This window comes from Pelecanus crispus, chromosome 2, assembly GCF_030463565.1.
Source record: "Pelecanus crispus isolate bPelCri1 chromosome 2, bPelCri1.pri, whole genome shotgun sequence".
Taxonomy (NCBI): domain Eukaryota; kingdom Metazoa; phylum Chordata; class Aves; order Pelecaniformes; family Pelecanidae; genus Pelecanus; species Pelecanus crispus.
The window spans coordinates 33,016,964-33,043,483 of NC_134644.1; the positions used below are offsets into that span (position 1 = coordinate 33,016,964).

General features: G+C 34.7%; 1 protein-coding gene across 6 annotated transcripts in view; it reads right to left on the reverse strand.

Moving 5' to 3' along the window:
• Positions 1-26,520, reverse strand: part of DGKB (diacylglycerol kinase beta) — a 331,752-nt gene that overhangs the window by 228,414 nt on the left and 76,818 nt on the right. For 2 of the 6 annotated variants that reach the window (XM_075706289.1, XM_075706288.1), the window contains 7 exons: positions 23,719-23,836; positions 20,853-20,941; positions 20,656-20,772; positions 16,184-16,282; positions 13,999-14,001; positions 7,641-7,673; positions 3,728-3,844 (listed from right to left, as the gene is read on the reverse strand). In XM_075706289.1, the coding sequence (XP_075562404.1) occupies positions 3,728-3,844; positions 7,641-7,673; positions 13,999-14,001; positions 16,184-16,282; positions 20,656-20,772; positions 20,853-20,941; positions 23,719-23,836 (576 nt within the window). The remainder of the gene's footprint in view (positions 1-3,727; positions 3,845-7,640; positions 7,674-13,998; positions 14,002-16,183; positions 16,283-20,655; positions 20,773-20,852; positions 20,942-23,718; positions 23,837-26,520) is intronic. The other 4 variants (XM_075706284.1, XM_075706283.1, XM_075706287.1 and 1 more) reach the window with 2 other exon arrangements.

The following is a 26,520-nucleotide window of genomic DNA, read 5'->3' on the forward strand; positions in this document are numbered from 1 at the left end:
CTCTCTCTAATATCTCTTTTTAAACCATAAAGCTAGACTATTCATATTAAAAATTATCACTCTTAGACATATATCAATTCTACAATGTTTAAAAGCATATTAAGAGTTCAAAGTCAACATCTCCAAAGTCATGCACTAACAACTTCAGAGATGAAGCTTAGACTGTCTGTTTCAAGATGATGCATTGAAAGTTCTTGCTCCAAATCCTTATTCATAATTCCTGAAATAACAAAATCTTTTCAGCTGAAGATTTCATAAAATGTCATTTAAGGCAGAACCTGAGAACATGACAGCTAAGGAGTCATATAGGAATCTTACAGGCATACAATCCTATAGGCATCTAAAAGCACCTTTCTTCTAGTAGAAAGTTTTAGGCACTAGTGTGTCAACTCCATCCATAACTTTACAAACAACGGATCCAAATCTGTTCCAATATATACAAAAAACAAGGAAAAACTCCAGCAAACTCAGTGGAATTAAACCTAGCATAAAACGAAGCCACTATCACATTCTGTCACAGTATATTGCTACAGTAAAGTGCTGTATGTTGAAACATATATCAAATTGCAGGATATAGTGAAGTTTGTCATATATTTAATTTTTATCTACTGCTTTAATCAATTTTAGTTATTTAGCCAATTCCCATGATGTTTGTTCCTGTGAACTAAGTGTAAACCAATGGTGCTCATTGTGACAGAGATGGACTACCTACTGAAATCCCTTAGGACGCAGGTTAATTAATGAGACTCATCCTAAGGTTACACATGATCTATTACTTCCTCTAATTAGAAATAATAATCCTGATCATTATGCTGGTTAGCTAGAAAGAAGTAAGATGAATGTGCTTAACTATGATTAATTGTCTTTAAGTCGTGCAGATCTCCACTGCCACTAAGTTATCTGCTCACTGCTGTCTGATGGAAGGAAGGTTTGGTCTTGATACTTTTCGTAACAAAAGCTAAATGATGAACATATTTCTATTTTAAATCTTTTATTTCAAAACTTAACCATATTATTACAAGCAGAAGGTTTAGAACCATGAAAAAATTCTAAAAACCAGTTTGTATTCCGCTCAATTCCAAAATAAGGTGTCTCTCAATTAATTTATTACAGCTTTTCAAAATTACTTTTCTAGGTAACATAGATCTTGGCATATAATAAACAATGCAACTGAAGATTTAGACTAAACTGATGAACATTTTCAAGTCTTAATCTAAGATGATTTAAATGCAATCTCCATGAAATCATTGGACAAGTGACTTAACAAAAAAAAAACAAACCAAACCAAAAAAAAAAAAAAAGGTGGTGGACCAATTGTATATATAGCTTCTCCCATATTGAAAACACAGGTCTCACAGGAGTATTACGAAGATTTGCTGGGTATCTTTGATTTGTTATCTTGGGAACTTAAATAATAAACAAATGCAATTAACATCACAATCAAGTTTTCTGAATAAAAAAGCTTCCAAAAAAAGTCACAAAAATCCTTCTCTCGTTCTTTGAAATCACTGAAGATCACATTAAAATGAGACCGTGTCAGCAAAACTAGAGTATTGGAATTACAGTAGCATGCTTTGGCCAGATACGGGAGAATTAGAATAATGTATTTTGATCAGCTACGGAAATTTTTTGCTTCAGACCATCTTTAGGCAAAGTACTAACATTAATTACCAGTTATATTTATGGAATCTTACATCTTTGTGGAAACAGTCCCAAAATTATACAATCTGTGAGAGAAAAAAAAAACAGTCTCACTAATCTCAGCCTCTCACTATGGTATCCTTCGAGATCCACTCAGCTTTGACAGTGACCAGGTTATCATTATTGGCACCAATCAAAAATCTAATAGTTGGTGCTAAGATGGATTCCTGTTACTCCACACCAATTTTATCCAACAGAGAAAACAAAGACCACAGTATAATCAGCAAATTAGGGTCATCACTGCAAAATTATTTCTAACATTACCACTATGATTATGAGTATTACATAGTGCACTACATTATAGATGTGGCATTACAGACCAATACCAAGCACTTCAGAAAACACCTTAAATCCATTCAATAATTATTCTACCATCTTAGTCCTCACTCTTTCTTTCTCTCCTTCTCAAGCAATAATAATTAAAAGCAATGATGAATGCTAGGTTTTGGATTTGTCATGGAGAGAGAAGATAAAACATAAGTTTTGGATCATACTAACAATCTTCAATAGAAAATCTTATGCCATAATGATCTGAAAGCAGAAATTTTAATAATTTAAGGTTGTATGTGCAAAAGTCAGTGGTGCTAGGAATTTGCTATTTCGAACAGACCAGGCACTATGTCCCAGGACTGTATCCCATGAGTGGCAAATAGAGACTTGAAAAATACCTGAAAATATACTATGAGCATAAGCAATCTAATGCTTGGGGTAAACCCAAAATTCATGATGATACATGCCACTGCTACCAAAAGGAGATGCCAAAGATGCTCCTCTGTCTAGAGCAGTTGGGCTCACTGGAATTGCACAGATATTGCCCAAGAGTTAGAAAACTCTATGTACTTCCTCTAGCACCAGTTTATTAGAACAACTCTTCACACTGTGCCTGATTAGACGGAACTTGAGCTTTCTGTCAACAAAGTTTTTTAGCCTTTTGCTTCATGCTCTATCTGTCACGAATGATCTGGGTAACAATGCAGCCGGTGAGGATGGTAAGTACAGGAAAAGAACCTTGAAAGCCATGGATAATGATTGCTGTAATATTCTACTAGACAATCAGCCATGTGACTGCACAGGTTTTAGGGTTTTTTTATTTTTATTTTCCTTTGGGTTGTCATAACAAGAATGTTTCACTAACCTAAAAGATGAAACAATAAAGTAAGCCTTTCTATCCTGACACAATAAGGTATATGACAAAATAATTATGAGGTATACAGCATTTGATATATGGTAATGGAATCTTTTACATTTTACTGAACCTCCATTGCAACACATCAAAAGATAAAGAGAGCAGTCAACTATGTATCAAATTATTATCATGATGATCCTTTTCAGTCCTGAGGAAATAAAGAAGCAGCATCATATATGTGAACATTGACTTCACTTAAAACTTCTCATTCTCAAGGGGAAGAGGTCAAGCAGTTCAGACAGAACTTCTGGCATGCCTCTAAGTAACCTCCCTAAAATAACATTAGCTCATCACACAGACAGGTTTTTCTTTCAAGTAGAAAAAACTTCCATTTTTATTCTAGATATTGCTATTACTGAAACCACCTTGCTTCCCTCCACTCTTAATTTTGATGTGCCAAATAGCCTACTTGGAAATACCTGGACAAATAATATCATTGAAGTTTATTCCATTCATCTATTAACAGGTCCAAATGAGAACAGTGAACAGTTATCAAGTTATAGACTTAGATTTATAATGTAAATTCACACAATACTGCGTGACAGATACTAAAACAATAGAGTTCGACTTCACCCCACAATACAAGTGTTTTAGAACTAGTTTTCCCTCCCTCTTAATGTCTTAGGAAATCCTACCAATCACACGAGAAGCAGATTTGCACCACAGGATTCCTGTACAGATGGAAGAATTTACCTTATTATCATATTTTAAAATATGTAAACATGAAATATTAGAAGAGTGAATATTTAGGAAATATTTCACTTTAAAGATTGCTCCCTCTTTCATAGTCTTTATACACCTAGAAGTATCTCCTTAAAATTAAAATAACAATAATCACACCTGAAGACCTTGTCCATCTACAGTGATTGAATTTGCTCGTTGCATTTTGTTCCGTTCTCCTAGTTTGTTCATTTGCTGTGGGCAACTCTTCTCTTTTTTCACTGTTGCCTGTCTTTCCTTGAAAAAAAAAGAAGAGAAAGGGAGAAAATGGAACATTTTAACACATAATATAATGCTATACAACTGTCTCAGGAGTGTGCCTCCACAAAGTTGTTTTTTGACTAGAGAGTAATGTCAGATTCTGCTTTAATGAAAATGAGATCCCAGTCAAGTTATTACACAATGTCTGGCCACTTCACATAACATCTATCTATGTGCCTGGACATTCCATAATGACTAGGCAATAGATGGATGAAAAGTGTGCAGTCACAACACAAATTAATGCAATGACGTGAAAAGATAATCTGACATCGCCAGGATGGCATTCTGAAACTTGAAAGCCAATCATACAAAATACCTGATTGCTTAATAAGCATATTGATAATAGATCAGTAATTTATCAAAATTTCATCCTAACTGCTAGCAAAGGTTGAATACTTGAAGAGTACTTTACCACCTTGGCAAAATATACCTGTTCTAAATGTACCGTAATCAATTGGCTGAGTGCCTTTTTAAAAAATATGTATTTTGTATCAGAAAGAAACCAGAATCTATATCAGATTCTAAGCCTACATCAGATTCTAAGCCATTGGCACCTTTTGATGCTGATATACAGCACAATCAGATGGTTATTTGAAAGAGGAAAGCCGAGAAATATGTTGCTGTAATCGTATTTTCAACTGTTGTCAGGTCATTTCAGAGAACTCTGAATGAAAAAAAAAAAAAAAGTCCTTACTCTTTGTATCTCATTTATCCTATTTATAAACTGTACCCAGCATGTCCTTTTAGGTTGTCCAAAAACACACCATAAATTAAGAGAGCAGATGTTTATCAAATAGAATCAGTGTCCCCAATCCCGACTGCACCCCAGTCACTTTCCTCAGTTCACAAGCGCAAGGAGGCTTTAAACTAGTCAGGGGAATGGGCTGGCACAAAGCTGCTGCGCTAGAAAGGAGCATGAAGGACACTGTTGCACCCCCTGCAACTGCACTCAGTAAGCAGTTCATTAAATGTTACCATTTACGTTCCATACCAGGCCAAATCCATCTCTGTGGTACCTCTGACAAAGCCTTTGGGATTGCACTAGCAATTAATCCATGGCACTCTTTCTGGAGCAGTTTAAAATGGTAAGAAATATTGACACAGATTCTCTGGCAGGAAGGGAATAACTCCCAGCTTAATACAGCGCCTTCCTAGTATTACTGTTAACACAGATGTGGGCCATCACTGTTTTTATACCATCTTTGATTTCCTTAAAATTGGAGACTGACACAGCCTCAATCTCGTCCTGATGCAAATAGTGGTCCAGGTCACCCCAGGCTGCTTTGGGCAGCCAAATGCTTTGGGAAACTGTGGCAACATGATCACACTTCCTATAAAAGGACCGACAAACCTATGCCACAGAAAAAGAAAAAACAGGGGAGTTCACACTATTTCCCATATGCAGTGAGATTCCTATGAGGTTAGTTAGCTGAGCTCTTGGATGCTTTGAGTAACTTGATCAGTTCAAGAGGAGGTCCAAGAGTCTAGACTACAATATCATTGCTTTAAACAGGAAAGCAATTAGTTATTCATCTCAGCCCTGACCTTCAAAACACAGACAAACACTGTCCATACCACTGCCTAAGAAATCACCAACTCTGCACTTATTTATTTGGTGATTTTTTAGAAACTAGAGCTAGGATAAGGCATTCAAACAGATAACATTTGTCAACTAACACAAAACATTAATGCACAACAGTATCGGTTAGCACCAAGGATAGAGAGTAAGAAACTTCAGTATAGAAGGAAGCTTCATACTTCATCACATATGTAAGCAGCAACTTTGTGGTTTTAAACAACTTTGCAAATAACTACCCTGAAAAGTCACGACATTTATGAAAAGTAACCATACCATGTCAAACAGGATTTTATATTATGGCCAAATCTGGCTCTTGGATTTTGCAACATCTTCAAAAAAATCAAATCAGATGTCAGTAACGCAGACACACAGCTAATAAAAACCTCTGATTTCTCATAAAAAACAGAGAAGGAGAGCGGATTTTAAAAAGTCTAGGAAAATTTTAAGCTAAACAAGATTATTTGCAATAGTTCAAAGAAAAAGGTAACTGAAAGGAACAGATCCAGCACACTGAGTATGTGCATTTAGAGAGGTTAAAAAAACACTGTTCAAAAGAGGCCTACTTATAAGGTGTGGTACTAAATATCTTGCATATATCATGCTATTACTAAGAGGAAAAGTATTTATACACTACTGAGAACTGTCTTTACATAAAGGATGCTTACCACAGTGCCCAAACCTGCTGTTATCAATTGTTCACCAGCAAAATGCAGTAACAATTACCTCAAGCAAAGTTCTGGATATTGTTTTTTTTTTGTTCCAGCACGATAAAAATAGCAGCAAATACCCTCAGCTGGCCCTGGCCCTATGACTGCTGCATCAGCAACATTCCTTCTCCAATTTATATTACCTGTCCCATAAGCAAAACAATTGCTTGACTCACAAAGACAGCATCTCCTAAGCAGTGACTACACAAGATTAGGCCATACACCTCACACAATATAAAGAAAAAACTATATTCATGATATGGAATTGTCTAGAGTGTTATTAAAAAAATCAAAACATGGATACTTGACCTCATTATCATTGAAAGTCTGCTTCCCTCAGTGAGAATTTTTGAAGAAAGTACAAATAAAGTATTTCGTATCACCCATCTTATATACATATGATACCACAATACATGTCACCACATGTACCAATAGAGCTCTCTGAAACATTTCTGAAGAAGCTGATAGGAGATTCTAGATTCCCTAGAGTTCTATATCCTATAAATTTTAGATATGTGTCATACTATTGAGGATCTGACTTACAGTTTGTATGAAATAATGTAATAATGTGTATCTTAATTCTACTGAATAAATCTACTAATGGAACACAAAAGATTTACCATTTTATTAAAAAAGTCTCTTTTAAACATTCTTGCAAAGATTCTCTGTTTTATATATGAAATAGAAAGCTGGCTTTCTAATCCAGTCGTACACAACTGTTTGTATAACTTACTTTCAGGAACATTACTAAGCTATCCAAGAGTGTCAGAAACTGAACAGCACCATTTTTTTACAAGAGAGTAACAGTTTCATAAAATTAGCTGTGGATAATAGCTTACAAATTCTAGCAATGTTAAGACAAATTTGACATGCATTGAATAAATGGTTTTACAAAACGCAAAAATTTATTATTCAAGGTAAGAAATGTTTCTACAACAGCTGTGCTGTATTTAATACCTTGTTAATTAAAGCATACAAAATGATAAATGTATCTGTGAACCATTTTGTTTAGTGGACATGCATGAGGTTGGTAGATACTGAATATAGCATTTTAAAAGCTATTGTACATTTTGATGGCTCAAAGAATCAAGCTTTTCCATTCTTTTGGTATGTGCCAGAGCACATACCTTTCAAAATAGTACTTACCACAACAGAATTTTTTTTCCACCCAGTTTTGCACCTCTCTCTGTCTTCTTTTCCCCCCTTGAACTCCCACTTTGAAGTCAATATCCATTAACTGGAGCGTCTACTATTCAGTATTGCTCCAGAGAGATCACTGTCAGATAAGAACTATTCAATTGTATCTATCCCTTATTCATCCAAATAAGGAAAAAGAATTAATAAGACAGGGCCTTTCAAATGACAACACAGAATACCATGTCTAGATTTTTAGTTCAGCCCCAAAATGCACTTTTATAGCAAGAAGAATGTATAATATCACGATCCGTTAGTACTTGTGCGTACATGGATGCCTCCCGTTACGCACCTCAGGGAGCAAGCCTCCTAAAGCAGGTAGTGTCTGTTGGAAAAAGAGAATGTTAGGCTGCAACACCGAACAGCTGGGACAGCAAGGTGCATGGAGAGAGCGCTCACAAGGAATGTTACCTTGCAGCAGTTGTACTTAACCACAAATGTACATGGCACTTTTTTTACGCATTTGCACAACCGTACTCCCACAATGTTTTGGCTGCCATAGTATACAATTTATATTCCGGGAAGTATGTGTGGGATCATTTTATCACCAGCTAAAAATATTAGAAAACCTGACGACTATATTCTTTCGAATAGTAAAAAGAGATACTTGGTACCTGGGGAGTATTCTTTTTATTTTATCTTCCAAGTCTTTGAATCCTCATCCAAAGCAAAGAATCTTATTTAAAAAGCTTTATTCTACTACAGTTGACAAGCTGTACAACATGCATCCTCAAAAAGTATTTCTACTCTATATAGAGGTACAGTCTTTCCTTTACACAAAACACTGACATTTAGAAATATACTCTATCATAGCTGGTATAAGAAAACAGATGAATAGTAACTAATGGCTTACTAAATAGTTACCTCTTTACATTTTAACTGCTGACATAGAATCCAGTGCCAATGCAGCAAAAATTGCTTTTTCTCACCTTGTATGTTAATCAAGAAGTGCAAATCTATTTTTCTGGATTATTTCGTACACAGCTGAAATTATTCAAAGCAATTTCTTTTATACATTAAACAACAATTTATTTATACATTAAATAGGATTGTAAAGCAATTAGGGAATAGTTAATAACATCAGACAGTTTGTTAAGTACCTACTGAAAACTTGAGATTACTTCTGTATGATAATTAATTCTTTTATACTATATGCCTTCAGATGAGACGTATACCCTAAAGCCCAGCTTGGGAATGGACTGCACAAGGAGAGAACCAAATTCTATGTTAATATGCATAAACTGAAAGAGTTATGAAAAATACCTTATTTTAGAACTCTGAATCTTGAACTTGAAAGATATTGATCAGGGGAATCTGGTCATGGCAGATCAGATAGAATGCATGGAATACTGTGTAAAGCTATCCTTAAATGTTTGCACGATGAAGGCCATGGAAGTTTAAATATGTGACTTGAATACCAAATTGATGTTTTGGGGTTTTTTAAGGAACATGGAGGAAGGCTGTTCCATGATTCCTTAGAGCTATTTTGTTTAATGACATGGGAATCTCCAAGGGAAACAAAACCTGTGCTTTAATATGCAATAAAATACTAGAATAAGCACTCCTAGACTGTCATTTTGTAAACCTATGTGGTATTCAAGACCTTGCTTACAAAAATTCCATTCCATGCAATTTCTGTCCGTAGTTACACGATAACCAGAGAATTAAAGATTCAGACGCTCTGAAAACTTCAAAAAAACCCTACCACCACTACCCCAAATCCTGGGGAGCAATCTATCTGTAATATCTATTAGATATCATATCCAACTAACTATAGTTTAGATGTGCTAAAATGTTTTGAAAATTTACTTTTTATAAAATTTTCTTGTCATTTCCAGCTCTAACCCTGTGTGCATGCTAATCACAAGGGCCAATATTAGGACACCACATCATGCTGTCTTGAAAGCTCAGAGAGCTGTAGCACAAACCATGGGCTGAAGCTAAAAGTCATCCTGTGGACAAGATTAGCGACCAACTGACTAGCAAAAATACTGTCCAGTGAGCTGCACATGCCCATACTATAAAGGAAAGGTAAGGCTTCTACTTATCTGAGAGCTGTCTTGACAGAAACATTTGCAGTGGGGAAAAAAAAAAAATCCAAACACATTGTATCAATCAGAAGGAGGTATTTTGTCACCCATAATACAAGTAGCCATAATACCTCGAGAAAGACAAGGCTGGAATGGAGACTATGTCATGTGAGAATACCTTCTGAAATAGCTGACTGCAAGACTGTTCTGAACAAGGGATTGCTACATTATAACTTTATATATATACTTTGTGTTGCTTGTTTAATATGTCTTAACAAAGATGTAAAGAATTACACATCAAAATCACAATCAAGTATTTCTCATTTAGCATGTTGGTCTTAGTTCATTTAGTTGGCTGAAGACAACTTGCCTTACCTCTTGCACCCATTCAATATACGCATCAACATGCACCAACAGTAAGGCCCAAGACTTTTAATTTAATTTGCAAGCTAAAATGAACTTGTGCTATAGCAGGCGATTATACACAACATCCGAGAAAGACAAAAGAGTTGGAAAGAATTTTGAAAATAAAAACATGTTAAACTCCAATGGGAGAGGATGTAACGAATAAACTTAGGGACAGACAGTGTGATGAGTTGTGGGCAGGGAAGTAGATATAACTTAAAATGACTGAACGGCTGCCATTTCAGTTTATCAGCATCTTATTATTTTAACATTGAACTGTGTTTGCCGAACAGATAATTAGTTAGGAAGATACATTTTCCTCCAGGGCAATTATTAATTTCCTTCTGACTTCAAAGAAATGAAAAAGCTCTTAGTGTAGATAAGCACACCATTATATTTCAAGTCTGTTTTAGATTCTCGGAGAACTGAATCTGCAATATTATATGCAATTGAAAAAGAAAAAGGTGTTTTGTTTTGTTTTTTAAATCTGTTTCAATTGCTATGTCATTACCTAATACTCAATAACCAGATTTAAATTCTCACCCCCACAGAAGCATATATATTCAAATAACTGGGTTTTTTTGTTATTATCTTTGTGCAGAAACTCAGAATAAGGCTACTACTCAACTTCAAAGGAACAAGTTGCTCATAAAGATGCTTACACACCGCACTTTCTGCGCTCCATGTCAAGCTTGGATTCAACTGAGTTAAAACTGATCTCCACTATAATAAAAACAGAAGAATCATTTTAAGATTAAAAAATGGAAAAGTGATGAAGAAAGCTCATTCTTCAACCAGCAACCACCAATTCCCTTTTTCTCTAACATCTCTGCTTTCCTATGTGAGCAACAACTATCTACCTCACAGGAAAATAGCATTAGTAAAACATTGTCCTGGTTTCACCTGGGATAGAGTTAATTTTCTTCATAGTAGCTCGTATGGGGCTATGTTTTGGATTTGTGCTGAAAACAGTGTTGATAACACAGGGATGTTTTATTTGCTGCTGAGCAGTGCTTACACAGAGTCAAGGCCTTTTCTGCCTCTCACCCCACCCCACCAGCGAGTAGGCTGGGGGTGCACAAGAAGCTGGGAGGGGACGCAGCTGGGACAGCTGACCCCAGCTGACCAAAGGGGTATCCCATACCATATGATGTCATGCTCAGCATGAAAAGCTGGGGGAAGAAGACGGAAGCAGGGGACACTCAGAGTGATGGCGTTTGCCTTCCCAAGTAACCATTACGTGTGATGGAGCCCTGCTTTCCTGGAGACGGCTGAACACCTGCCTGCCAATGGGTAGTAGTAAATGAATTCCATGTTCTGCTTTACTTGTGTGTGTGGTTTTTGCTCTACCTGTTAAACTGTCTTTATCTCAACCCACAAGTTTTCTCACTTTTACTCTTCTGATTCTCTCCTCCTTCCCACCAGTGGGGAGGGAGCAGCTGTGTGGGGCTTATGTGCCGCCTGGGGTTAAACTGCGACAAACATATTATCAGACATGGAAAAAATATCTATTGAACTATGTTGCAATTATAATATAGCCATTAGGTATTCAATCTAGTCTCTCTAAATACTCGTAAAGAAAATTCTTGGACAATATTTTCAACTGTAATTCTATATTACTTTTTGCCAGCATCTCAACATGCTTCCTATATTTACACAAAAGTTTGAAGCTACAGATCATAATGTATATTGTTTAGCTGCACAAAGCACACTGCTTAGCTAAAACATTTGTAATCTGCTGTGTATATTGTTTTATGTGCCTAAATAGAATTATAAACATTTATAAACAAAAAATCTTTGAACATTGATGTTCTTGTACAATAAAATGCCAAACCAACCCAAACCCAACCCAAATCAGATACATGTTTCCTCCACCAAAATAAATAGCCATTTATATTTTAAAATAAGAGGTCAAGTGAATTTGACTTATGACAGTATTTTATATTAGATGTATATAAACAAATTTACTCTATAATGTATGAAAATTCTATATATATTTTATATATAGAATTCTCTCACTGTATATATATTCTATATTTATATAAACAGAATTTATGCTTAAATGATTTTGTCCTGAAAAGTTATAAGCGTCTTCACTAGACAAAAGAAAAGCCAAATTCATTCACACAAGAAAAGAAACAAAAAGTGACTTGTTCCAAACTTCTTATCATGATGACCAAAATGTCCCAGAATGTTGAACAATTAAGTTGAAAATCAAACAAAAGGAAACATATCCAATTTTAAATTTTATTTCTTTCACTTTTTGTCTTCAATATTACACCAGACCCTCCCCCTTTGAAATAAACTGGTTACTATGGAGACAGTGATAACTGCTATATAGTAACGCTCACACCGTAATCAGGGTACCTTATGTTTTATAATTTATTCCATAATTTTCTTCTTATTCCAGAATTAACAGTTTTAATTATAGTTTTCAGAAACAACGTTAGAAATTAAGTAAAAAATAATTCATTGTAAAATTCACATAAACAATAGCAGACTCAAAATCATCATACATTATGAAATAAATATGTATTTATTAAATAGTAGGCTTTTATTGGTTGATTTGTCATTACCCAAGGCCATATGTATTTTGGTGGGAAATAGAAAAATCTAATTACTTTACTTCTCACAAACATAAATATGAATCAGAACATCCTATGTGTCCATCAATAAATGGAGAAAAGTAAAGGCAGGCATAAAATGAAGAAGCCAAAAAGTATGTTAGCATTTTTCCCTTTCTGCCTTATAAAGGGATGGGGGGAGAGAAGCTGTATCATAAGGAGAGGCCAATCTTTTTTTCTTCACTGCTCACTCATCTCATTCCAATACCCAGTTTTTAACCTGGTTATGATCTAATTCTGTACTCTTGGTAGGCTAGGATTCAATTGAGTTAAAGATTTTTAAACTCACTGCCAGTCAACCTTATCATGAACTTTCATTATGTGCATGTAATTAATCGGGTCCAATGAACAATATCAGCACTGAGTTATAGACTTCTCCCCCCCACCATATAATTAGAATATAATTACCCACAGGATATCAGAATGATGCAAAACCTTTCCTCTAAATGTGCCCTCATTAGGAAACAAGTCTCAATGTACATTTATTCAATCAGTATGAATTAATTAAAACGTTACCGAAATAAAAGAGAGTAACATTAAAGTGTATCTGACATCTATTAAAAGACTATCACTTGAGATCTGCACACACAGTTTATAACATAACTCATTTAACTTGAACAAAAAACTTCACTGTACAACAAGCCTTATATACGGTAAATAGAGAAGTAAAAAGGACTAGTTTTAAAGTTGACAGACTACATTTTACTAAAACATTTAAAAGTATTGCAGTGAAACATCTTTATATGGCATTGAATCTAACCAAATATGTGACTCTTTTATGATATACACAGTATCAACTGCATGAGCTTCCCCATGGTTTCTTTTTCAGCTGAGAATGTAGCTCATCATATTTAGGAATAACATTTAACAAGTTCCGTTTTGTGCAGTTTTGAAGATGGGAGCCCTCTTATGTAACCTAGACCAGTCACCTAACTTTCAGATGACCAGGCATTTAGGGTTCTCTCTCCAGCCATGAAGAGAAGGGACAGTATGAGAGGATCACGCCAGTCACTCTGTTTTAGAGGAATCTCTCTTGTGTCTAAAGAGACCCTAAATGAGTCATTTAGAACAGTCACCTGAGCTGAGATGACTATGTTTAGGGGGGAGAGAAATGTCACCCTTTGTGATATTACCATGAGGAAGGGTAGGGTTTTTATTTATTCTTCACAGTTGCAACAGTGATTTTGGGTGTCAATGGATACATAGGAAATGTAAAAACTGAGGGGATAGGGACCTGAACAACAAATTGCAGCTGACAGACCAGTTTGGTAGCTCTGGTGTAACACGTGGTGCTGTGAAATGCAATTTATGAAAAAATTCCCTTTATCTCTGCAGAAAGAGTTGAGGCTGGACTTCGCAAGAACTGAAGAAATGAGATATGCTGCATGATAGAGGTAAAAATATGAATGCCCTTAGCTCCTCAAAAGAGAATAAATGAGAAGGGATTTTGCCTGTACTCTTGAAGGAGAACTGATGAGAAGGCATCTTGGTCTAAGATGAAGTCTGACAGTTTTCTGGAAGAAGTCTGGACTACCAAAGTTACAAATGGAAGGGAGGGCCAAAACTCATGGGAGATCAAAGATTTTTCAACTTGCTATTTTCCCACAACTCCTATAATTTGTTCTATGGGAGAACGAGATACGTTCTTCTCCGATACCTCAAAATACTCAAGAATAAACCTGGCATAGAAAGCATTGTGGTTATCCGCTCTTCTTTGCCTTCTGCATATATACATAACATTGCAAGAATATTATTGCTCAGCTGATCACTGAAGCTAAATGTGTGTCCTAGGTGAAAGATCCTTCTGCTGTCAGGCATATCAGATTTGATATGTCTGAACACATCATTTCTATTAACAGACACACTTACTGTTGTATCTCTAGAAAATTTTGACACGGATATATTCATTGTTTTTGCTGTCGTTATTAGAGAGTGCTGGTTTCACATACACTGAAGTATTATGTTTCTCAAAAGGAATCCCCGTAACAGGAAATGGGAGAAACTAATTAAAAAATTACTAAGATAAATAATATGTACACCGTAATCAATCGTTTCTAGGAGGAATTCCTATTAGCTAGGTTGCTGATCTATTATTTGTAACATAAGTATACTCAGGATTTTAATGCATTTTTAGAAGAAACTATGTGATGAACAAATATACTATGAAATTATAAAGTTCCCATTAAATCACAGTAAAATATATTTTCCAATCCTAACAATATACATTGTGCTGAAATACACGTTTTATGTTACATTATTAGTATGTAATACTGAAACATGATCCTGATACAGGAAAACAGATTTACTTCTGCTTATGCCTTCAAAATTTGCAGATAAAACAAACATATTCAAGGGTGATTTGACTCTAGAGTGGTTTTATATATCCTCTAAACAACTTAACTAAACTCCAATTGTGGAATGAAAATCTTAATTCCTCTATCCTTCTTCCTCTCCTGAAAAGGAAATGGAGTTACGCAAATGTAATTGAAGATGAAATTTCTTGCTGAGGCTTTATTCAGTTTGTAAGAACGGCGAACAATAAATAACAATAAAACAAAACAGTCCAATAACAATATCATAATTTCTGCATGTTAAATTTTAAAGTATGACCTAAAATCCTGACAATTAAATAATGTAATGCAGAATGTAATCATTCAACAAACTTGTATTTTCCAATTATTCAGAATTTGTCCAGGTAATATCAAAATACTATTACAGGCAAACAACAAAAATACTCTTATGACTTTTCAAAAATATTAAACAATATTTCATAAATATTAAAGCCAGGTTTCCATTGCTTTACCTTCACTGACAGCAATGGAATAGTCCCAGTTTACTCAAGTAGAGGGCCAAAGTCTAGCATCCATCCCTTAGCAGATTTATAAACAAACAGCCAAAAGGATTAATCAGAAAGCAAGTAATTTACAATAGGCATGAATACTATTCTTAATGATCAGAAACAGTTTTAAGATTAGAAGGTATATTTTCTTGGTTTTCCTCCCTGCAATAAATCATTCTTTCTTAAGTTCAAGCATTTCTTACTCTTATTATGAAATGTATTTAAAGTAACCAGCCCACACATCTATTCTGTTATGAATATGATGATGCTATGACTTCCATCAGCATAAAACATCCAATTTAATATATGAATACGTAAGTTAATTCCAAAGCTCTTTTTTCATGATAAACTGGTCAGCTCTTTTCTATAAAACCTACACATAGCATGCGTTTTTATTTTCATTGAATTGAGTTACTGTTTTTGTGGACAGAGAAATTTACTGTCCACGACTGCAGAATAAAATATACCATAATGTTGATGCATAGCTTACTGCAAGACCAGTGTCATCATTCTAGGTAACCTCCGGCTTAGATCAGAGACCTCAGCATTGCAGATATACAATATGCATCCCAAGCAAAAACTGTCCATAAGAATAACTTCATTATTCTGGGAAGCTGGATCTATAAAAGATGTAAAATGTAGAAGTGTTCTGCCTATACAGTTTCTGGTAAGTACAGTCTGAGTAAGTGATAAAACCTGAGTCAGCTTCAGTTATAGTATGCCCTACAGAAAGTCCATTCTCACATGAAGGAAAATGCAATATGCAGAGGACAAAGCACACTTGTGCCTATAAACTCATCAGCTAGGATTATCCACTGTGTTTAAGGTTCGCACAGTTCCGTGAATTTAACGAATGCTCTGGCAGTCAGTCCCAACATCGTTTTAGCCGTTACTTATGACAGAGGATTACATCTGAAATAAACTACAGACAACTCACCAATACTACTGGGCAGATTGATGTGGGTGGTAAAATATGGTCCTTCAAAGGTCCACAGTCACATTCAGGTTTTAGATGTGAAGCACATTTGTTATGCAACTACAGGAAGACAGAAAATGAAAATACAACTCAGACATTTTACAACTACAGTCTAAGAAAATGGGCATCCTAGAATGGGGTGAGTTTAATTAACATAATTATTACTAGAGTACTACAATGAAAATGAAACGCACTGCAGTGGAAAGCCTCTTTGGATTGCCAAAACCAATGAATTTATATTGAGGCAAAGAACAGCGGATCAAAGTATTTTCCAGTTTAAAAACTGCACATGTGGTCCAGCACACAAAAAGAGAACATTGCATGGCAGTACAGCAATATCAGCATAGTGTTATTGGTGATCAAAACCTTCATTTCAGAAGACAGCTTCTTGCACTGAGCCAGGAACTTCTGTTTTACTACTAGTGGGCAATCTGGGGTAATTCAGGGGAGCCTTTGGCATGACTGGTATAACTCTGCTTCCTACCTGAAGCTGATAAAGTCACTACCGAGTCAATTGTGATGCTGCAATATCTATGAAAATATATATGAAATATAAGAGAATGATGGAGGAATATCTAAGAGCTTTAAGCTATATTACGGAAATTTTGGTCTTGTTTGAATCAATATTCAGGCTTCCATTGACTGCTGAGGAACCTGAATTACTCTCCTTTTTCTACTTTATTCTTAGCTTCATCCATTTTTCTTGAAAGCAATGAAAAGAGTTCCACTCTGAAAACATGGAAAGAATATCCTCAAGTCTGCTGACTGAAAGAGCTGTGGCTTACTTCTGTATTGTTAAAAAGGTGGAAGGGAAAAATGTGCATACAACATCAACATAAAATGCCAACAAATAATGATGTATTTATTGCAATATTTTGCAACAGCAATCAAGAGTTCTTCTTGTTATTTTAGGATTTAACTCAATTCAAATGTCTCTAAATGGAATATTTCAACATATATATCCAGCCACAAAGTACAAAGGCACAGTTGTGTGCCTGCATCATGCAAAGCATTCACATTTAATTAGTATACTCCTCAATATTATTAGATAGCCACAATAAAATACAACATCATATCGTAAAATTTGGTGAAAGTTTATTATTTTGGACTCAATGATCTTAAAGGTCTTTTCCAACCTAAATTATTCTATGATCCTTTTTCTGCATTGATTCAATAAACTGTGCATTAAGTTCTTCAGGTAACATGCATTTCCCATAGAGATTAGTATTTTATTTTTTGAGAAGATATGAGTATTTGCATTAAAGAAAAATAATCAGGATAATAAATACCATAAATTTTGAAGTAAAAATCTTATTTTGTGATTTATATATATATAAAAAAATATATATAAATATAAATATATATATTTATATATATATATTATATATATTTTTATATATATTTTTATATATATATATAAATATATATATAAAGTGATTTAACTGGTGTAATAGGCAGCATACAGCAGTAGTTCAACAGGTTCAATAGCTGTTATAAAATCTGTAGTTCAATGTCTGCATCTGTAAATCACATTTTTCCAAAGACTGATTCATTCTCCCTTAGATGATTTAACTATGTCAGTATGAACTCTGTTAAAATTACAATAAAATTGTACCAGTTGCTGATGTATATAAGTTTTACCGGTAATATGGTCTTCATAAAGTTATCTGGTACAGTTAATGTTGACATAACATTTCTGAATTTTGAACTGAATGGCACCTAATATTAGCCTTGTCTATATTCATTTATACTGCAAAGTTACCTTTTCAGGCAGTTACTTAGCAACAGAAAATAAAAGTCTAACGAGTTTCGATTTACTCTGAGTATTAAAGCCTTATTGTGAGGGTATTTTGGTAGCCCTGTAATCTAAATCATTTGTCATGCTAATTCTCTGCCTCAGTGGTAAGGCTACTTGTACCATAATTAATGCACACCAGGCCATGTTACATCAAATAAAAGTATCTTCTCACATCCAGTAGTAATTAGCAGCTTTGCTACTCGGTGGCATGCAAACTTATCCATGAAAAAAAAAAAGCTTAATCTTCTTATTAGTCTCTGCTGATCTTTGACAACAGAATTGGTACATAGCAGACAACAGAAATGGTAGAAGATATGTAGCTTTAATGAAAATAACACTTTGACATGATGAAATAAAATAATATGCATCTCTTCTCAAAAAAATGTTTTATCTGATTTTAAATACGTTTCCCCAAAACTACTTTACCCCAAACCTAGCTCCTTTAGAATATTGCCTCCCTCGCAACCAGATGCCTGCCAAGTAGGAAAAACCATATTTGCTGGAGAGAAAATGAGGAAAAAAACACTTACAAGACCATGGTAGAGAACTACAGAGTATATGGAAGAGGGAATCATAGGCCTGGCTGAGAACTCAGTATAACAAGACTCCTTAGTGAAAAATATCTCTAAATTTCAGGATTTGACTCAGTTATTTGACATTAGAAGTGACCCTATTAAGTTGTAAGAAGGAGAGATATTTAAAATTCATGAAAGAGGCTCAGAATTAGTTGCGTAATAACTGGCATCCTCTTACATTACAAAAATATGTCAGCAACAAGCCCTAAACATGTTGTTGTACGAGGAGTTGAAAATGTATGAAGGATGTGATGATAATTATATAACTTCAGAATATCCGTTCAAAAATCAATTATCTGTTAGAACTTTAAAACACCATTTTTTCAGTAATAAAGAAAGTTATTACTATTAGCAAAGAAACTTATTGCAATAGACTATATAGAACACACAGAATTGCAGAGAAGTGAATAGGAGACTGAAAAACAAGTAATTTGCAGTATTTTTAGAAGTTTAAAAATACTTATTTTTCACTTATGTGTCTAATTTACACCTGAAGCCGTAAAAATTAAATAAAAAGATTAATAAAGTTACTTGGAAAATACAGCTTTACTTTTACAGAAAATAAAAAAATCCTTAAATTACCGATAGAATTACAACTGCAAAATTGTAAACCTCAGTGCTAACATTTTCAATTTTGGCTGTCAAAAAACATAGGCCAATTTTTAATTGGAATCTTGATAGATATTTAAGCATTTAAATATGCATGCAAGCACCTAAAATATTTTCAAAAGAATTTAGCCTCTTCCTTCAGTGATTTTAATGGTAGACATTCCTTGGTATTTCCTTAGTGAATATCAGTTCTTATCGAAGTCCTCTAAATCTTGATGCTTATCTTCAAGAAGTAAAAGACCTTTACAAATCTGGTCCAGATTCACATGAAATAATGGGAAAATAATTTTTCTGAGCAGCTACAGAATTTGCAACTTCCTTTGACTTCAGGAGGAAGCCTTACATAATATGGATTTCTTGAATGACATACACATATTATACAGATGTAACCACTTCTGTATCTAGAGTGGAACACTCGTATTTATGTATCTAAACACAGATAGCCATTGCTTAAATTTAATTATCTGCATACAAAAATTCTGGATCGGGTGTTTTGCTCTCTACATAAATTATCCAAATTTTGACAGCAATCTGGACTACATGTTTGCTTTCTTCTAAAATATTTTTTTTTTTAAGTAATCATAACAGCTTATCACTAAAAGTATCCTGGATCTATTTTCTTTGATGATGTTTCATATTTTGTATTCTTGTGTTAAGAAAATATGTCATAAAACATCCAAACTTGTATGTTGAAAACAAACATTCACTAATGCCTCAGCCTCATATTATTATTTAAAACATTGAACAAACAACTGCTGTTCCATAACAATAACAATAATAATAATGGTATCAGCAAAAAAGCAAAAACCCTAGAAGAAGGCTGAATCTCTCCCCATTTAGATTTAAATCCTGCCCTGGCTAGGAACAGAAATACTGGCATTGCTCCTTCTAGCATGAAGATCTCACTTATAAGGGCAGTGTTCCTTGAATGTCATTAGTTCCAGTTATTGCTTCCTGCTGAATAAGGAGCACACAAAAGTTGTATATATTAGACTTGGTGCACAGATTCGTGTATTATCAAGATGTCTCTGCTGTTATTCCCAGACACTTGAAATCACTGTATCCTACCAGATGTCCTCAATTTTATTTGCCTGTCAGTACACCACAAATTAGGATTTTGCCCTACTGTCACAGTGACCTTGACTTTCCCCAGTACTGAAAACTCTTTTATAATCTTTCTGTAATCTAGATTGGGAATTCTGCTGTTTAGAATGACATGTATCATTTCCATTTGTATAATGTCTTGAAGCAGAGTATACCTTTAAGCGTATTTGCTTACAACAATTAAGGATTCCTATGAATATTCTGCATATACTGTTTCTTAAACACACACTATCCATTCCTGATGACAAAACTGAGTGAGATTTTTTGAATTATGAGGCTATAAAAAAAAGATATGCAGATTTTTGTCTCTCTAACCTGAGCTAAAGGTTCTACTATAGTATACTTACTGTGATCTGACACCAAACACAGTGAAGTCCAGTCAAGCCTTGGTAACATTTTATAGTTTTGTGACACTTATCACATTTTGTTGGACAATTTCCTTCTACCCAGAAATGGTGCATTACCTGCAAAAGAAAAGTGTGGATAGACATAGAGTTACTAAATTAACAGATACATGGCAAAATTAGTGCTACCCCAAACTTACATCAGTATTCTTTTTGGACTTCACATATGTTTTGATGCAAGATGCGGGAGCTCTTGAGACACAGCGTTCATGGACTGTATACTTGCAAACTGAAAAAAGAAACACATTAATAGATGTTGAGGCAGTGGCATTTCTGAGTTCATTTTTATGAAACAAATAACGCTAGCAGCATGCCATTTCTATATAATCAATCCAATCAGTCAATGAAAACTCAAACTAGACTGCTTTTTCCATGGAATACAAAAGGCCAATTAGAACAGGAAATATTATGCAAGTGAGAAATCCAAGAATACACTATCATTGCATAACAGGAAATGCTTAATTAAATCAGAGCTCACTAAATTTTTTCACAATAATTCCCAAATGACAAAAATATTAAAGACAAATTGATGACTGCCAAATGGTTTGGTGTCATTTGCTAGTAGAAAGAAATCTATATTTTACAAAATATAGGCATGAGAGCAGCTGGCAAGCACAAAAATAAAAGCCAATGAATTTATGTTGCTCCTTCTATTGATTTATAAATCTTAAATGGCTGATTAGTCCATTTTCAGATAGCAATTGTTTCATGCATTCCATGTAATCACCCCAACTTTAACTCCTACTTTCCCAAATACCAACTCCTAAGAGGGTTTGTTTTCCTAACACCTCCACACCAGTTTTAGGTAACTACTATTGTTGACCAGGTCTGTAAAGATCAGACTAGCTGTATTTGGAAAACACAAATGTCAGGGTACAATGCAAAGCTCTCCTGACTTCAACTATACAACTGTGCCCAGATGAGGAAATAATGCTACAGCTTATACCTGCATTCAACAGAGTCAACTATTAAAAACTGAGAATGAATTTCTCCCTGCATGGTATATGTCTCATGCTTTTGACCTCGAGAGCAATTAAGCACAAAGTACTTCTAAACACCTTGCTTGCACCTATTACACAAACCCAGTGGGAGGCGCAGCCATTAATCAGACAAACTGCAGGGAGTAACATTGTTGATTGGACCATGGAGGGATGGTGAGGCCCCCTGCAGTTTCCTTTTTCTTTTTTTTCCTCCCACACAATCTAAAATGCAAATAATGAAATCTATAGCAACGCTTGGAAAATATATTGGAGAAGAAGCTTTAGCAAGATAAGGAAACAGCGTAATAGTTTTGTAAGTAGAATTGTGCCCCTTGCTGCATGAAGTGACTGAAAGGATCATGTGGATGTTCTTCAGATACACTGGGACCATTGTTCTCACCAAATACATGCCAAGCACAATAACAAATAAATTTTAAAGAGGTACATTGCAGCAGAGAAAATTACAGCTCTGGTAAGGCTGGTCTTTTTGGGACAGTTTACTTTATATAACTCATCTACGCATTTCTGGTAACTACTGAAGATGATGATCTACATTATTTGCTCAACAGAATTTTTTCTTTCAAACATACATGGGTCTTACATTTCCTCACAAGGATTAAGTTTACATCAGTCTGACATAAAAGAATATTAAAGAATGCAATATTTCAAGATCTAATAGTCAATTCAGCGTTTTATATATATATTCCAGTTACTGTCATCAGCATTTATTAATCTGGAGTTATGCAATTTCCATTTGTTTGAATTTTAATACATGTATCTCTCTCATTCCATAGTATTGTGAATGAAATTATATGATGTGAAAATGCATACATGGAGGATTTACATCTGAATTACATTTTAAAGAGATCTGTGGCCCACAGAAGAGAGAGAAATGGTCGATTCCAAACCCCTCATTCATTCAAACTAATCTCAAATTAAATCAATAGAACTGTACAGGCAGAAAGGTCCTGATCAGCTGTGATGGGCTATCTTTCATACCAAAAATGAAGAAAGTAAGTTACACTAAGAAACTGATTAATTTATCAAAAAGCACAGTGAAAGGTGACTTGATACCATCATGAGGAGAATACAGTGGGTACTAAAGATCTCATTAATCTAATGGAGCAGGGCATAACACGAACCAATCATTGGAACAGTCTACCAGACATATTCAAATCAGAAAATAGGTTTTAAAAAAAGATGATTAATCAGTGGAACACACCACAAAAGAAAGATATGGATCATCCATCTCTTGAAACAGTCAAACAGAGTCGAGGTATCTTTTGGCAAGATTTGGTTTCTCAAGATACAGGTTATGAGCTGGTCAGACACAAATTATTAGGAGATACATAGACACAACTCAAGGAATTGAACTGTAGTAACTGCATCTAATAGTCTAATGAAGGTCAGATTAGATGCAGTAGTTTTTCTGTATTCCTTTACCATAAAATCTATATACTCAGTTAATATGTGAAAGAATGGCAAGACTGAGATTTATGACTACAAACCAAGTAAACACAAAACTTTAGAAGTGTTACAGAAACTTCATTTCTGAGAAACTGGGATTTTGACCTTCACAATTAACAGAGCAAGAATTCTGTGCAAAATTTGAATAAACAAATACGGGACTTAGATGCTAGTCAAGTTGATAACTATTAAAGAATATTAATAATTATTAATACAAAAGAGGAATAACAAAAATAAAAGGTTGAAACTTCAGCATGATACTTGCTAAGAGAAAACAAAACAAAACAAAAAAAGAAAACCCAAAAAAAGAGGTAGACTCCAAAGGGAACTAACACTGAGAGCTATTATAATACAGAAAACTCCCTCTTTGAAAACCCAATATCCTGAAAAATTAAAAATGGGACCTTGAGCACTCAAGCATAGAAGACAAAGGGGGAAGATACCATTATGCTGGAAATGGTTTTGTACTGGGAAACTACTAGTTCTTTGTTATGCAGCGAGCGCAACATTTCTAGGAATATACATGTATGCAAATGGCCACTGAAATGCTTATACTCACAAGAACAGCAGAGACCTTGCTTGCCTACTCCGATTAGCATGTTCAAACAAAGATTACAGTAGGCAGGCTTGTTAAAGTGTTTCAGTCTCCATACATGCTGCCCATCATCTTTCACATTCTGCACAGGACATAAAAGAAACAGATTTCACTTAATAAAATAAACAATGAAATATATAAGTGCCAATAAAAATTGGAGATTGACTCAAGAACGTAAAAGACAAGCTGTTACTTTGTTTAATACCCTGCACCAGATCACAGTATAATCATTCTAAATACACAGGCAATGATATAATAAAAAATTCTTCAGAAGCTCATGGACATCCATGTGTTTCAAAAACAACTCAGAAAAAACACCAGGCTGCTGTCACCACTGCAACACAATGCTAGCAATAAATCTAGGCTAATATTAATTTACAATTAGTATTAAAACTAACTAAAATTTGTTCTAGACTAATTCTAAAAATAGAAGTGCTTCAGGTTAGAAGGTAAAACTCCCCAAAATGAACAACAGAGAGGATTTCTTAAAACTACAGTGATATTCTTAATGACCCTTAAAATTAGGGACATGTATCAACATACGTGAAGTGGGAAATCTAACCACACCACAATAATACCCATTGTCAGCTTTAATTTATGTTAATCTACCGCCGATAGTATAACAAAAAGCAAGTATTTGAGGGTGAGATTTACATCCTGGACCTCTTCTCCAAAAATTGAATTCCTTACATTTACGCCCACATTTTTCAGTTAGCTGTAGCACTATACTCAAATCCTGCATGAATAGACTGATAAACTGATCAGCACTTACAACTCAGGAGACCGCTACAACTTACGTGTACAACTAAAATATTATCAAATCATTCACATTTACAAAAGTAAGCTTTCAGCTGCACGATTCTCCTCTTCCTTCTTAATGGAATTATTCTGAGACCTCACTGTTATTAGAGATTTTTAAAATTATGCACACTTGGTACAGATGTTAAATTAATTCTGTAAATTTCAGGTTTCTTGGCAAGTGTGGCCATCAGACTTTTTCCTTTTTGCAATCATCAGAAGTTTTGAGTTTGAAAAAACTAGATTAACCTAATGCAATATCACTTGATTTTTTTATTTTATTTATTTTTTACCAAATGTAACCTCCAACAGAACAAAGACAGTTAATGTCTATCAGCTGGAAATGGGCTGCAGTGGTTTGATTCTTCATTGTGTATTACTGAAACACTATAGTCTTCTCGGTCATTTCATTACCAAAAAGAAATTGTCACATAGCTAAAGGAAGCTACATCAACCTCTGGTTCTCAGAAGCCACATCAACAACTGGTTCTCATCCAGTTTCTGATTTCTCATATCAAACTACTACTATCACTTGTCATCATGTATATTCAATATTCCTGACTAGATCTGCAATAATATGATGGTTTTCACTGATAAGGACAGTTAATGTAAGTCAGTGGACATAAATTTCAGTTTTGTCCTATATTAACATATACTGTATGAGTTATGTCCGTAAAAATCAGTACTGCCCTATTCTAAGAGTTAGCCATTAATGACAAGTCAAAGATGAGGAAGACTTCTTCATCCTTGGGTGGGAGGAAAAAAATCCTGAAGGAAAATCAGCACTCCAAGAAATTAAGAATGTTTGGTTCAAAGCCAGGTCCTAGCCAGAACACAACTTTGAATAATTCCTACAAATTACCTAGAAACAAAAGGAACTGAAGTCAGCTGGAATATTTTTTTCTCTGTTGAGATATCAGGATCAGAGCCTAAGTGGAGTTCCCCCGATATTATCGGCAGGAGTTCAAATGCCATCTCTGACAGCTGGGCAATGTCAGGGTCCCCTTTCTGCAGAAAGAGCAGAGCAGATGCCTAATGTGGGATTCTCAGGCTGGCAGAGTGTGGAAGTTTTCCAATTTCCCCTGAAGAAGCAGAAATAGATTCTGCAGCTGTGGAGCACTAGAAGCTTGTCAAGCTCCTTCATGACTGGCAGCTGAAGAGGATGTATTTCATTAAACGGAGCTCTGTAACTTCTATTTTTCTTTCCATCTTACTACCACATTCCACACATTTTTAAAGTATTGTTAAACTACAATATAGTATGTGAGTTTCAAGTCTTCTGAAACTAGACAGTTATTCACTAGATAATAAAGACCATGTAAATCCTTCTGAGAAAAAAACAGTAAACAATGTACACTTTCATTTTAACATTACTCAGGTTGCAAGAGATACAGTCATAAACCACAAGCACTTGAAATGCAAGCTGACCAGCTTTTCTTAGCAAAATACTTGCTATTTCTGAAAATTAACAAAAATTCATAATTATGCATAAACTTGCCTCTCTTCCACATTAGTTCTGTGTTACTTTTTCATTTTAATTTTATTTTTAAAGAATGGCCATTACATGTGAATATGTCGCTTCTTATTTGAACAGAACATATGGACTAACTTAGCTGGCATTTTCCTTATCAGAAAAACAAACAAGTCTTGATGTGGGTGTTCTGCCAATTAAAACACTTAACTGTGTTACAGACTGCAACTGATGCAAATCCATTACATAAACACAATGCACTTTTGGAAAATAGCAAATTAAATTTTTGCTCTTGTGCACTGCCAAAAATAAGCAATAAAGTGCTGCATATGATTATGCATGCACATAACTTTTTAAAACATTGCCAAGAAAAAAAAAAGGCATAATGTGAAACAAAGCCCCCTCAATGCAAGTCTTTAAGTATGAATAAAATCCACAATTCTGACACATCAGTGCGTTTACTGACATTCACTCATTTTGCTTCCATATCCTGAGAA